Below are 14838 nucleotides of genomic sequence, written 5' to 3' on the forward strand. Positions count from 1 at the left end.
CTTGGACAGTAGTATTAGATTGTAGCTACTAAAAGGTGGTGTGATTAGACACCAAGGTCTATTTCTTAAAACACCAGTGCACATAAGTGGCTTTACTCATGTGTAAGTGCAGAACTGTGTCCTTGAGTAGCCTAGAAATTCTCTGGTAGGTGGTGGCAGTAGTGAAGACAGGAACACTTAGGTAGTTAGAGACATACCAAGGTGAGATAAACATTCACCCATGTTGTGGGAGTTAAAAAGGAAGCCACCTTAAGAAGGGAAGCAAACCAGCATGACCAGATGTCTTGCCACATGGATATTTAGAGGCCCACTGTCAGATTAAAAGTTGCTTTTAAAAATATATAAACTTCCTTCCCATGTTACAATCCTTTGATTATTTTAGCTGAACAATTTCTAAGTTTAATTTACTCTTCAGAGTCTATACTATTTGCTTAAAATATACATTTAATCCAGTTTGGATATTGAACATTTATTAGTTTCCTTGTTCATAGCTGGAACACAAGTTCTAAAGCAGATGTAACAATGTCTTCCTAACAGCCCCAAGAATACAGTTCAGAGTTATAAGTCCGTTAGTGACCCCTTTAGGTGGGTCTACATTGCAAGCGAACGATTTCCCTTTGCTCAGTTGTAGCTTAGTGTCAATGGCTCCACAGCTACCATCCCATGTCTTTCTGGAGCTGGCCCTCTCAGTTGTAAAGTCTGATTAACTGAGACCTTCTCAGCAGCCAGAGGCTCAGTCTCACACTGTGGTTTATTTGCAGGGAAAAAGAAAGGGAGAGATGAAAACTGAGTTATATTTCCTTATGCAAATAAACTCCTACCTGTCTCTGGTTCCATTCCATCACCTACTGTCGCTTCCTCCACTGTGAGAGGTTCCCTGACAGGACTGGCATCTTCAGGTTTATCTGTATTATGCGGGAGAAGTGTGCAACAAGTGGTCATACAAGTGTGTCAAGCCCAGCACTTTCCCCAGCTCTGGTATACAAGGTCAAATGTACAGGTGAGGCACTGGATAAAGAAAAGTTTGCCAATGTGGACTGTAAGTGAATCAAATTGCAGCCCATCACTAGAAGAATACAAACGTCCCTCCATTAACCCTGGGATAGCCAATGGGACAGTCAATAAGGGTAATCAATAGAAGCACTTTGAAAAAAACCACAAGAGTACCCCAGCAAAGCAAAGGAAGCATCAGCTACCAAGCCATAAGGGAAGAGTCCTGCAGTGACCAAGAGCAGCTCTCTCATATTGCAAACTTTTTGCTCAGTACAGACAGCTTTGAGAGAACATTACTCCTAGTGGTTCAGCTGTATGAGACTCACAGGAGTACTTGCTTGCCTCACCTTCTCCTTTTTCCTCCTTGGGAGGGATAACCTTCTCACTGTCAGGGGAAACTGTGGCATTCTTGCCTGAATCTGTTTTTGTGGTGTTCTTTTCCTTCCTGGGCCTGGGTTTTGCAAACTTAGCCTTGTTTAGTAGATACTGCACTTCCCTGTCCAGGGCTGCTATCTTCAGCTCTATATCCTTGGACAGTAGAGTGGGTTTCTCAGTGGGAGGAAGTTTATTCTGTTCTGCCAATGTGTCATTTTTCCAAGTCTGCAAGGAAAGTCCAGAGTCAATCCCTCTCCATGAATATGGTATTTCCTGGTTTCATTAATCACTGTTAAATACACAATCGCAGATGCAGTACCTGGGCATTCTAACTGCCCATGGTCAACAAGGCTTCCACCCCCACGTCCTCCATGCTCTTAGCTCTCTGAGGCCAGAGAACAAGAGTGCCAATGGCTGCTCTGAAAGCCATACAAAGACTAATTAATAGGAAAGCACTAGTCTTCCCATACTATACATGCACTAGATGCATCTCCAGATGCTACATCTTCCCAAAGCAATATGCAATCAAGTTTGGAACCAGGAAGTACTAAAACAGAGAAAGGTTTTCCTAGCATGAGAAGAACGTACATCCTCTCTGCTCCCTCTCTCCAAGTGAGTGTAAACCCATTCGCTGTGGCACGGATCACATTATACAATAACATATCCTGAATGGGCTCCCCAGACCTTCACTTACCACAGTTTCATTGATTGCTTTCTCTAGAGTACTCAGTTCCACTTCTGTGAATACCTGATCAGCCTCCGGAATCATTCGTGCTCCCCTGAAAAGACAATGTTTCTTTCTGCTCTAATTTTTGTTCAGGTTAACATTTGCATCAACAGTATTTGAAATTTCTGTAAGTCATTGCACAAACTGACATGTTTTTGGACCTTACTTCTTTTTGCAGATACACGTAACTTTTGTTCAGCGAAAGTAAACACTAAAAGAGACACCGATATTTCAGGAAACTGGAAATGAGATGCAAAACCCCTAGTCACATTTAGTAGTGACCAAAATTAACTATGGGATTGGACTACAAGTGGGTTTCCTAGGAAGGAGGAAGTCCAAGGAGGTATTGGTGGATGAGGGGGCCACAGAGGCAGTCCTGACCCTCCTGATAATGGGTGTGCTTTGCAGTATGCACGAGGAGGTCAGACTCTTGTTTCAAAGAATAATTTATGAATGTTGTGTGTTTCTATTAATACAGTGGTTTCCAATAAGGAGGTAAAGGACTAGTCGACTATCCAATAAACAAATAGGAGTCGACCCCCTTGCTTCCTCTATCAGATAAAGGCAGCAAAGGGGATGGGGAAGAAAGGGTACTTCAAAGCAGCAGCGCTGCATGGAGCCCAGGGCACAGGCTCCATGCAACACTGCTGCTTTGAAACGCCATTTCAAATGGGCAGTGCCGCACAGCTGATCCTGGGCTCCGTGCAGTGCTGCCGCTTTGAAATGCCATGGCAGCGTTTCAAAGCAGCAGTGCCACATGGAGCCCAGGGTCAGCTGGGGACTACCTAGCTGAGCCCGGGCTCTGTGTGGCATTTCCATGGAACCTGGAATCATCTGGGGAGTCCCCAACTAACCCTGGGTTCTGCGGAAATGCCGCATGGAACCTGGGATCAGCTGACCCTGTTGTGTGGCATTTCAAAGCAGCAGTGCCGCATGGAGCCAGGGTAAGTGGGGGACTCTGGGGAAATTCCATCGACTACTAGACTAGTAAATTAATCAATATTTAATATCCTTAATTCCCAACCTGTGGTCCGCAGACCCCTGGTGGTCAGGATGATACTATAGGGGATCTGCGGAAAGTTTAATATAGAAATTAAAATAAATGTACAGTATATAAAAACCACACATGTATTTTAATAAATATTTGTAGATTGTGTAATTATTAAATATTAAGTTCTGTGATCATGTTACATGAATACATCAAATGATTATCAAGCAATGGAATGTTTGAAAACAGCTATATTCTTCGGGGATCCATACAATTTTAATAGATTGAAAAGAAATCCGTATTCTTGAACAGTTTGGGAGCCACTGTATTAACATTCCCTAACACGCTCTAGAGGGAGCCACATACCAGTCTTGTTCCACCTATGGCAGTGATCTGCAACCTTTTCATGCGTGAGATCACTTTTTGAATTGAAGTGCAATCCAAGATCTACCTGCAACCCAAATACCCTTGCCCGGCCTCCTTTGTGCTCCTTCTCTGAGGTCCCGCCCCTGCTCATTCCATTCTCCCTCCCTCCCTTTCACTTGCTGGAGCAGAGGGTGGGGTGCAGTCTCTGGGCTTGGATTAAGGGATGTGGAGTGTGAGAGGGGCTCTGAGCTGCAGGCAGTCGGAGTGGGTTCTAGGTACAGGTTCTGGGAGAGCATTTGGATGCAGTCAGTGGTGCTTGGGGCTAGGAGTGCAAGAGGGGGTTCATGACTGGGGTAGGGTTTTGGGATGTGAGCTCCAGCTGGGTACTGTTTACCTCAGGTGGCTTCTGGATGGTGGTGCAGTGGGGCTAAGGCAGGCTTACCCCTGGCCTGGCCCTGTACCACTCCCAAAAGCAGCCAGCAAGCTCCCTCCATCCCAAGTCCTGTTGTGCCCCCTCTGTTCTGTGGAGATAGGATACAAAGTGGGAGAGGAGGCACCTTGGCATCAGCACCCTTCCTCTCCCTCCCCTGCCCTGCACAGCAAGCAGGGGGCTCCTGAGGGGACAGCTTCAAGGCAAAGGGAAAGAAATGTGCAGCAGTGGCGGGAGGATCAGCTAACATGCCGGAACTTGGTAATAGCCTCTTGGCCAAACCAGTCAGGATCACTTGTCAGAGGTTCCAAGATCTACCAGTAGATCCTGATCTACTGGTTGGTGACCACTGACCAATGGGTTTAGTGGCTAGCAGACCAGATTCCATCATAATTAGTGGATCAAAACACACGCAGCAACTTTCGCACCACCCACTGTTTCATATCTCATCAGGATCTTGCTCACTTGAGGAAGATGCTAGAGTGATTGAGCAGATTTTCAAGAGCAGCCAGGCGGTCTGGCCATTTCCTTCTTTCCTCTACACGAAAGAAAAGGCTTCTACAGAGTTTCTTCAGGTCAGAGAGCTTCTCTTTCAGTTCCTGTACATGGGAGAAAACAGAAGAATAAAACAGATCACCCATCTAATGCCCACTTTTACTCCCAGGAAAAATATAACTCTCAGTAGCCTGAAGTCCCCATAAGCTGCACACAGACTGTACGCTAACAGCAGCTGGGACACTAGACCCTATATATAGAATTGGAAGTTAATTGCTCTGTGCTCCAAGAGAATGAACAGCGGGGATGGGAAGAGCTATTCCCTATGCAGTTCAGTGCTGGGCAAACTAATAGAAAGAGTTTCAAAGTGCCAGAGCATCCAAAAGAGCCGGAGTGATTAAAGCTCACCTTCTTTGATTTGGAGACATCAAAGAAACCAAGGAAGCCTATATCAATTTGCTATCTACTGGCAATTCAGTACCAACCAACACACTGCTTCTGTGCAGCAGTACCTTGGTCGTGGCTGTATAGCCCTCCTCCTCCATCCAGTTGGAGGCTTCACTCAGCTTGCTTGAGATTTCCTCTCTCTGCTCCTCCGTTGAGACAAACTGATATTCCTCCTGGTAAAGCTTGTCCTAAAAGAGTAAATGTCACTTCAGTTTAATTGCTGACTAACAAGAAGGCACAGACAGCAAAGGAGTCTGTGTCAACCCACAGAATGCAACTGCAAGACTCCTAGAGCTGCCTCATGCTACTGATGGGAAGTTCAACCCCCAAATTTGCTGTCCTGCTCCTTGAATCATCTTGGGCCAGAGGGACATGTAGGAGCGTTCCTCCTGTGCTAGCAAAGTGGAGTTTCTTCTCAGCTGGAGTGTGGTGACGCCACAACATGCGGAGGAGGGGACAGCATATACAAAGCTTTTATGCAGGCAGAGATTTAATTTAGCATGCTGCCCAAGCCCTCATCTGGTCCCATTTGTCTTGAAGCCTCCCAACACCATGTGGTACAGGGAACACTCAACACTGCAGAAGTGGACAAAATGGCAACAGACGAACTCTTCAAAGCATCATCTCCACTCCCTGAAACAGATACAGCTCTCTGCAGCCAGCTCAGCCTTTCCAGTGTATAGCCTCTCCCACCTGCTTTCCAGCAGCTTCCAACCCTATTCACCGCTCTTACCTGGGTCTCAAAGATGAATGCCTCCAGGCTATTGGCTGACTTTTCCCTCTCCTGCTTCTCTAAGTCTCTGACTGTCAGATCCTGGAGTCTAAAGTGCAAGGAGGCCAGAAATAAGCAGAAATGTCATCAACACCCATAAGAGTGCTCAGCTTCTGGGAGTGACCCACATCCACCCTGACTGAATTGGCCTCATTAATACTGGTCCTACACTTGATAAGTAACTCCCTCCTTTTGTTTATATTACACACACACACACACACACACACACACACACACACACAGTCTCCCTGCCTATGTAATTTCCACTCCAATTCACCTGATGAAGTGGGTTTTACCCACGAAAGCTTACACCTAATAAATCTGTTAGGCTCTAAGGTGCCACAGGATTTCCTCGTTTTTGCAGATACCCCTTTAACACGGCTACCCCTTGGAGACCTGTAAGAGGGGGTGATGTTCTCTCTGCAGACAGTGATCTTTGTAGGCAGCAGCATCTGCCACTCAAACACCACTGACTAACCAATCAGCACTCAGGCCAGGCTGACTGCAGGATACACTTAGCTGTCATAGGGTCAAATCTAAAGATGGGAGGTTAGGAGAGATCTCTCCTAGTTTCAGACTTCAGAGTCACAGTGCTCAGGATGTTTCTCCTGGAGTACCGATTGGCTAAAACTTTCTACCTAACCACCTTTAAACCAAAGACCTCCCCTAAAAACTCATCTGCAAGATAGATGGTACAATTATAGTACCACTCTGAACATGTTCGTCCTTCATCCACGCAAAAGCTGTGTTAGTAGCCAAGCCATGCTATCAGTGTTTGTGGTCACCAAGTGCGAGGGGGGGGGGAAGAGAGAGAAGAGAAATGGAAGAATCCCTGTCCGCATTGTGGGAGTGAGTGGGCCATTTACACACCATCATGGCTAACAGTTACAAATGGAACAGGCATAGATCTTTAAGTCATGTCTCATACTGCCAGGGTGCCACTTCACAGGGAGCTCAGAAGACCAGAACTGAAGATGAAAAAGATGAAAATTATTGGCTACAATTATGTTAATTGCTCAAGCTGAGCTTCTCCCCCACTCCCTGGGAAGAGACACACCATCTGAATTCCCAGCCATTCACTACAGATCAAATCTTCCATCCAACACACAAAGAGCCAGTGCTGACTGCACTTCCTGCTCTTGTCATTTTCTAGTCTCAGAACTGATCCTTTTCTGGTGCACATTTATCCCAGTTACTCCCTTGGCCATTCAGAATTTCTGGCACCTTGCCATCTTTCAGGAAATGTACCCTTGTTTGTTTGAAGGGAGATGCTGACAAAAGAAGGGTGATACAGGCAGTGGGGGGGGGGGGGTAAAGCCAGGTCTTGCAATGTTTATTGCAGTCAGAAGGTGATGTTATCTCTGCACATGACCTGTGCTCAATACACATGCACCTCAGAATCTATTGCTCACTGGTCTCTGTGCCTCAGCCCAGCCCACTCCCATAGCTTACTCCCTGCACTTCATCATGCTCTCCTCAAACTTACTTCTTCATGGAGCTCTTCATCTCGTCCTCCAGCAGGTCAGGCACATCACTGACATCCAACTCCACACTAATCTCATCAACAAATTTCTGCTTCTTCGGGGCTTTGAGTTTCTTCTCCTCTGTTTTGGTGGCTGTGCTACCACCAGGACTTTTGGACATTTCTTCCTCTTTCCCGGATTCTTCCATTTCTTTGGGATCCTGGATCACAGAAGAAACTCCAGGATTAATAAAAAAACCGATTTGCAGCACCATCTCACTTGCAACAAATATTGTGCAGAGAGGTGCACAGGGACCCAGTAAGTGGATTTGAGTTCCAAGCGTTAAGCTAATAGAATTATGTTCTACATTTATCAAAATCATCTGAAGGTTTGCATGCCTTATGCCACAGGCCTCGTCTCTGCTATGAAGAAGGTGTATGCTTAACTCAAACAAAAAATCCTAGTGAAAACAAGGCTTCACCTTTGTCTTCAATTCTACCTGCTTGCTTGTATGAGAATTAAACTGTCTTGTCTTCTCCAGGATTTTACTTCCAGTTAATTAAGAAAAAATCTGTAACATGCAAAGCCTGACTGGTTCCCAGATGGAGAAGCCATGGAACAAAAATGAACTAATGCCCACGATCACATAGGGATTTCAGAACAGAACCCAGGACTCTTGGCTCCCAGTACTGTGAACAGCAGGCCACAGCTCTCTTCAGAATAGGGTATGCCTACCTCTCATGGCACACAACAGCTCAGAATGGCACTGGAGGTACAATACAGCAGGACGAGGAATGAAGGGGCCTTGAAGAGGAGCATAGATAGGTTTGAATCTGACAGGACAACAGGAAGCAATGCTAATCACATCCCTCTGATGCAAGCAGGAAAAGGGTTCTCTGCAGTGCAAACTCCAACAACTCAAGTGAACTCTGACAAGAAACTTCTCAACACTCAGCTTAAGACACTGAGTAAGGTCACTCCCCATTTCTGACCTGAAGGAACAGGACAGTATTTCAGTGGCCATTAGGGGTATATTTTCAGAGATAGTGAACAGGAACAAAGCTGTGTTGCTCAGCCTGCACATGTGGGGTAAAATCTCTCCCACCTATTTTCAGTCAGATCTCAGTCCTGAGGTACAATGGCACATAGTGTCACCATTTTAGAGACTCTCCTTTGCAGAGTCAGTGGCTCACCTGAGGTGCTGTTTTTTCTCCTTCCCCCTTTTCCTCTGATCTCTCTGCTTCTGGAGGGACAGCTTTATCCTGCTTTGGAGACTGCGGCGGCTTCTTTTCTCTCTGCTCCTCGCTTAGTGTCCTTTCTCCCTCCTTCTGGTCCTGTTTCTCACCTTGTTCTTCTTTTCCTGCTTCTGCCTGGCTCTCCTCTTCCTCCTGGGCAGCAGGGAGAAAAATGCCACTGTTTTTACATGGAAACCTCATGCACGTGCCACAAGGAGGGCAGGCTCTGTAATGTTGTACTGGAAGCTTGGCATTCAAGGTATTCCAGAGGCTACAACAGAGGGACAGGCCAATGAGACTTCAGGGAAGTCACCATTATCAGCTTGGAACCACAACCCACACTCCTTTTCTATTTCACAGAAAGAGAACCAAAACTCTTATTGGTAACAACACAGGCGCTTCCAGGCCCAAGTGGCCTGTGCAGCAGAAGAACCTGCCAAGAGCACACAGCAAGATGCAGAAAATTCTAGCCTAAAAAGCACTATCCTGGGGATCCAGAAAGGAGACTGGAATGACAGACAGAGGCTCCACCAGGGAAGCTACCTTGTCAGCAATAGCCCCAACAGATTGCTACCACAAGGGTTGTATGTTTATCTTCAACAATGTTAGAATTCGAGACACATACATTTTAGTGTACAATTGTTAATCTTGATGTCCTGGTGGTCACCCTGGTTTGCTTTGTGTTTAATTGCAGCCTCCAACTTTGCAGCCAGGACTGTACCTTACCTGGGTCCTACCTTCCTATCAAAACCAAGACCTCACCTGAACAGTCTCTGTCAGGTTGTCTCCTGTTTCCAGTGTAGGAGTTCCTCCTCCAAACAGGCTAGAGATTGTGTTTCCAAGTTCTGCAGGAAAAAAACCCAGAATGTCAGTCTTTGATACTCATCAGTCAGAGGTTTCGTAACTCCTCGGTGCAAGACAGATTCCCTTGACTTTTAAAATCATGAATACTGTAAAGTGCCTCTCCAAGGACCAACAGTAATCCAGAGGCAGCCAGGGATCCAGATAACACTTGCCATAACTCTGACACTACCAATTCCACCTCTCTTCCTGCACATCCTCCTGCATACAAAGTACTGGGGCCGCCTCTCTGCAAAAGCATAGCCTGGAATCTGCCTCCGTTTTCCACTGTTCATTGCCCTAGGAGACTTCTGCCCATACTCTCTCTCACCATTCCTCCTTACACACCAGCTGTAACCCTCTGCACTTGTCCTACACTAGGGAAATGGAAAGCATTCATTCAGCAACATCAAGGGCCAACCAACGATGAGCAGGGAGTGCTGAAGCACCAGATGTGAAAGACTTCCACTGCTGCCCTCATACCTGCACCTCAACACTTTGCCCCTAGCCTCGAGCCCCTTCCTGCACCCAAACTCTCACAGAGCTTGCACCCTCACTCCTTCCTGCACCCCAACTCTCTGGGTGTAGGAGAGGGCTCCAAGCTGTGGCAAAGTGTTGGATGCAGGAGGGGGTGAGGACTGTGGACTCAGGGCTTGCCCAGGGGGTGTAGGCATTAAGGCTGCAGCCAGGAGGCGCTTACCACAGGTTGCTCCCAGTCTGAAATGCAGCAGGGCTCAGGGAAGCTGCCTCTACCTAGTCCCACAATGCTCTTGAAAACACTGTCTAGCTGAATGCAGGCACCCTGTGTGTGTAGCCCCTGGAGAGGTAGGAGGGGGTCTACATGTGCTGCACTGCTGCCCCGCAGCTGCAAGTGCCATCCCCCAGCCGCTGGGAGCTGCTTGGACAGTTCTGGAGGCAGAGGCAGCAGGAGGTTCCCTGCTTCCGCCTCGGCTGCAGAGGTTACTTGCACTCAGCCAGCCAGCTGCTCCTGGGGACTGGACAGGCAGAGACAGCCTACACGAGAATCCCAATGGACTGGCAGACAATCCAGGATCTACTAATCTATCATGATTAACAGGTTGGTGACCACTGGTCTAGATAGTGCTTGGTCCTGCCATGAATGCAAGGGACTGGACTTGATCTCTTGAGGTTCCTTTCAGTTCTGTTGTTCTAAGAGCTCAGCACACTAGGGAACAAGCCCCAAAGGTAATCCCGACTCAGGGGACAAACAATAGAGTTTTGGTGTGATACAAGGAGAAGGGAAAAAGGACCCCATTATCCTTCAGTGAGGAAGCGAAAATAAGAGTTCTTTTACATCCATGAAAGAGGATCTCAGCCAGGTTGGCTGGAGACAGGCGAGGAGCTACTTCAAACAAGTTTAGTAGCTTGTTTTAGTTCTGGCTCTACCAAGTGTGTTATACCTTTTGTTTTATAGGGAAACATTTCTGTTTTCATTAGTATTCTCTCTCTCTCTTCAATATCAGCTTTCAACAATTTGCAACTATTTTCATTATAAATATCTCTCAGCGCTGTGATGTTATGAAGGCCCTGATCCTGAGTTGTAACACTCAGGCTATATTTATTGTGTTCCCTTGGAAGTAGCAAATGGGATACTTTCTGTGAGTAGTCAACAGCTGGGCACCACAGCAAATGCTTTGAGGATGTGTTGGTCAGTGTGTGCCTATTACTAACCTGCACAGAGGAGGAAGTCTGTGGAGGCCTGCAAGGTAGTGTGTGTATTGCCAGAGGCTGTTGGTTTCAGGAATCTGAGATACAGCAGACACAGAAAAGACCACTTCACTACCCTAAAGGTAGGTGAAAGCACATCACAACCCTGGATATCTGTGAGGAATGTCACAGTACTGCACTTAATTGGTCACTCTGTCCCCAGTCACAGAGACTTGTCTTTCGGAGGAACGTAGTACAGTTAACTGAGTTATAATTTCTAATCCGAGAATATGAATACAAAATGATGACAGTACAGTATATTTACTTGTTAATGTTGACTCCTCTTCTGGCTTGTCCTCCACTACAGTCTCAAACACAGACTCCACCTGGAAGCCAAGGCAGTGAGATAACAGAATTTAAAAACAGGACTCTCAGCAGCACCTGTGGGATAGGGAAGAGAGACTGCACGAGGAAGGAAGGGAAACAGATGGCATTAGCTGGCTAGCACTTACGCGGTCAAGGCTAAGCACTCCACTCTCATCCATGTTGAAGTGAGCTTTGATGCCTTTGGACTCATAATCAGAGTGCTTCCTGAAACTATCCCCAACTCCTCTCAGCCTCACAGTAGTGAGATTCAGGGACCCAAAGGCTCTGGAGGCGGGGGAAATGAAGAAAGGATTGATAGAATTATGACACCAACCAAAAAAGACTAAGCAGCAAAGTGAGCAGACATCCCCCTTCACCGCCTTCACTTCAGCATTGTCCCCAATCTACTCCAGTGTTCTGGATTCTACTCCCAGCACTGACTCTTGTGGGCCAGTCGCTTCTGAGCTTCAGTCAAATTCCAGACACTGGACAGGCTGTCATTTTTGGCGTTATGCACATTGTTTCACCTACTTAGCGTCAGTGACATGCACAAATGGGGACTCCTCACCCCTTCTGCCATATTGCAAATGTTCCAGGGCTATCCACTGGCAAAGTGTCTGAACAAGCAACAGACAGCTGTGCACTTCTTCACAGAAATGCCCTATGGTAATTAGTTGTTCCTGATAAGGAGATCATAGACACAAGTGAGCCCAAGAATCAAAGCAGGGATAGCCAGAGAGGGAGTCTGTGAACCTACAATACAAGCTGGTGATGGCAAAATGTGTCAGAATGACTCCCTTGGAGACTGCAGTCTCTGTCTAGAGAGAAGACAGCCCTGAGGCAGTCGCAGTGTGAGCCTTCCCCACACTGCCCTCTCACAATGGGCCTGACCCAGAGGTACTATATTTCAATGCCTGTATATAAAACCATGGTACAACCACATCTTGAATACTGCATACAGATGTGGTCGAGTCATCTCAAAAAAGATATATTAGCACCGGAAAAGGTTCAGAAACGGGCAACAAAAATGAGCGCAGGTTTGGAACTGGTCTCATATGAAGAGAGATTAAAAAGACTTGGACTTTTCATTTTAGAAAAGAGGAGACTAAGGGGGGCGGGAGATATGATAGAAGTCTATAAAATCATGACTGGTGTGGAAAAAGTGAATAAGGAAAAGCTATTTACTTATTCCCACAATACAAGAACTAGGGGTCATCAACTGAAATTAATAGGCAGCAGGTTTAAAACAAACACAAGGAAGTTTTTCTTCACACAGCCATTGATGGACCTAACCTTCATGAATCTATCTAGCTCTTTTTTGAATCCTGGTAAAGTCCTAGCCTTCACCACATTCTCTGGCAAGGAGTTCCACAGGTTGACTGTGTGCTATTAGCCAGGATGGGTAGGAATGGTGGCCTTAGCCTCTGTTTCTCTTGAGGTGGGTGACGGGAGGGATCACGTGAGGATTACCTGTTGTGTTCCCTTCCTCTGGGGCATCTGGCATTTGCCACTGTCAATAAGACCGGATACTGGGTTGGATGGACCATTGGTCTAACACAGTATGGCCATTCTTATGTACTAGCTCAACAAGAAGAGGGGAATTCAGTCTCCACAGTACCAACAGCAATAAAGATCTGTAATCCTTTGCCTTTCTGGTGAAAATCTAGGGGCCAATTAGCATCAGTTAAGTGGAGAGGAGACTGTTTACTACTGCAATGTTAGAGAATTACATTAGGTTGGCTGCTCAAGTATATAATGAATAGTCTAGCAGCACCTTAAAGACTAACAAAACATGTACATGGTATCATGAGCTTTCGTAGGCAAAAACCCACTTCTTCAGATGACAGGAGTAAATAATGATTGCAGCAAAGATTCTGAAATCATACATTGTCAGTCAATCATCTGCATGCAAGCTTCAGTCTCCAACTAAGCATCTATCAGTCAGCCTGGAGGAAAGTTTGTGCAAATGCCTGTCACCACATACCGCAGGTCTTCCTGGCTCAGGAAACCCAGGTCTCCATAGTTGACATAAAATTCAAAGTCATCTGTGTAGCGGTTAAAAGTGATGACCTTGCGCTGTGGATATGGTGCCATGCGCTGGAACAAAACTCGCTTGTTATGCTTCAAGCTCTTGGATTTATCCTCCTCCTCAACTTCACGGGTGAACTCCACCTGCATCACGCGAAAAAGGGTACAGAATCAGTCACTCATAGGAACACACTGCCCTACACTGCATTGTTTATAAGAGAATTCCAAAGCACTTGGTAGACAATCCTTACCCACCTAATGGGAAGTGTGAGCATTACCCCATGTTATCAGATAAAGTAGTGAGTGATTTGCCCAAAGTGCTCAGGGGTGAAGCTTTAGTGTCTCTCCTCCATTTACATTCCAGACTGAGCACCATTTCCTCTTCAGCACGAAGATCTGTAGGTTTACCTTATGCTATTCTAGCTCCACAAGATCCTACTGCTTATTTATAATCACTTCTCCCAATGTCACCCCACACTATGCCCTCTTCCTTGAGAGAAGGGAAAGCTCACCTGGATGGGGAAAATAGCTGCATCCCGAACAATGAAGGGCTTGACCTTAAAGGCTTTGCTCAGAGCAGCTGCCTGGTAGACTGCGCCCATAGCAGCAGCTTCATCTGCATTGATGCTCTTCCCCAGTTCATCCCTGGAAAGCAAGGGTGAGCGAGATGCAAACCTCTGCATTACTAGTAAAAACACAAGATTGGTGAGAAAAGGCACATGGCAGAGACGCCTCATACACTTACTTGCCCACGGCTTTCAACAAAACTTCCTGTACTTTGGGGACTCGGGTGGCACCTCCCACTAGAATCACCTGGTCGATTTCATCCTAGGAGTTCAGACAATCAGGTTCTGTCTTGAGAATGTATTTTTGGAAAAGCCAAGTTTACTGAGTCAATATCCCCTCCCCTGACTGTTATAGTTAGGGCTCTTCCAAATTAACAGTCATGAAAAACACTGCAAGGACCATGAAATCTGGGCTTCTGTGCACTTTTCCCCCTATACTATAGCGTTTTCATGGGGAAGATCAGAGTTTCTCAAATTGGGTGTCCTAACCCAAAAGGGAACATTTATTTTAGGGGGGCTGCCACATGGCCATCATTCTCTGCAATACTGCAAACCCCCCCCCCACACACACACACACACACAATAACCTTTCAGCTTTCCCACAACTCCTTTTGAGGGTATGACTCGTGCAACTATGACACCATGAAATTTCAGATTTAAATAGCTGAAATAATTAAATGTTTATGAAATTGACCAAAATGAATCATCAATTTGGTAGGGCCCTGGTTATAATGCCCTGCAAGCAGTTTCTCTACCAACCCTGCTATCCAACACTTAAGATAGGGCTCCAAACATTTTAAGCCCTTATTTCAGTAAACTCCCCAAGTAGCTGTGTCTGAGTAAGTGCTTCAAGATTAGGCCCAACAGTCTTGGATGATTTACAGAGCGACGATCTCAAGCATCTGAGACATTGCACCTTATTCAGCAAAAAAGGTCACATCCAGATCATGGTGCATGACAGAAGAGCCAGTCATTGAAACACTGGTCCCAAGGGAAGGAAATAGTAATCACATGCACAAAAGGTGTTGATCCAAAGAGGCATTGCACTGCATCCCCCCAAAAAAGCCATTTAGGGGACT

At 46.2% G+C, this 14838-nt stretch overlaps 1 protein-coding gene across 1 annotated transcript in view; it reads right to left on the reverse strand.

The window, feature by feature from the left end:
• HYOU1 (hypoxia up-regulated 1) overlaps nt 1-14838 on the reverse strand; it is a 31631-nt gene that overhangs the window by 4220 nt on the left and 12573 nt on the right. The window contains exons 11-24 of the mRNA XM_075909683.2: nt 13939-14021; nt 13706-13838; nt 13150-13337; nt 11312-11450; nt 11125-11185; nt 9054-9136; nt 8250-8444; nt 7080-7276; nt 5555-5642; nt 4887-5009; nt 4345-4478; nt 2063-2147; nt 1341-1593; nt 822-905 (exon numbers count right to left, since the gene is read on the reverse strand). Coding sequence (XP_075765798.2) covers nt 822-905; nt 1341-1593; nt 2063-2147; nt 4345-4478; nt 4887-5009; nt 5555-5642; nt 7080-7276; nt 8250-8444; nt 9054-9136; nt 11125-11185; nt 11312-11450; nt 13150-13337; nt 13706-13838; nt 13939-14021 — 1846 coding nt within the window. The remainder of the gene's footprint in view (nt 1-821; nt 906-1340; nt 1594-2062; nt 2148-4344; nt 4479-4886; nt 5010-5554; nt 5643-7079; nt 7277-8249; nt 8445-9053; nt 9137-11124; nt 11186-11311; nt 11451-13149; nt 13338-13705; nt 13839-13938; nt 14022-14838) is intronic.

The sequence above is a fragment of the Pelodiscus sinensis genome, chromosome 25 (assembly GCF_052426305.1).
Source record: "Pelodiscus sinensis isolate ZL-2025 chromosome 25, ASM5242630v1, whole genome shotgun sequence".
Taxonomy (NCBI): domain Eukaryota; kingdom Metazoa; phylum Chordata; order Testudines; family Trionychidae; genus Pelodiscus; species Pelodiscus sinensis.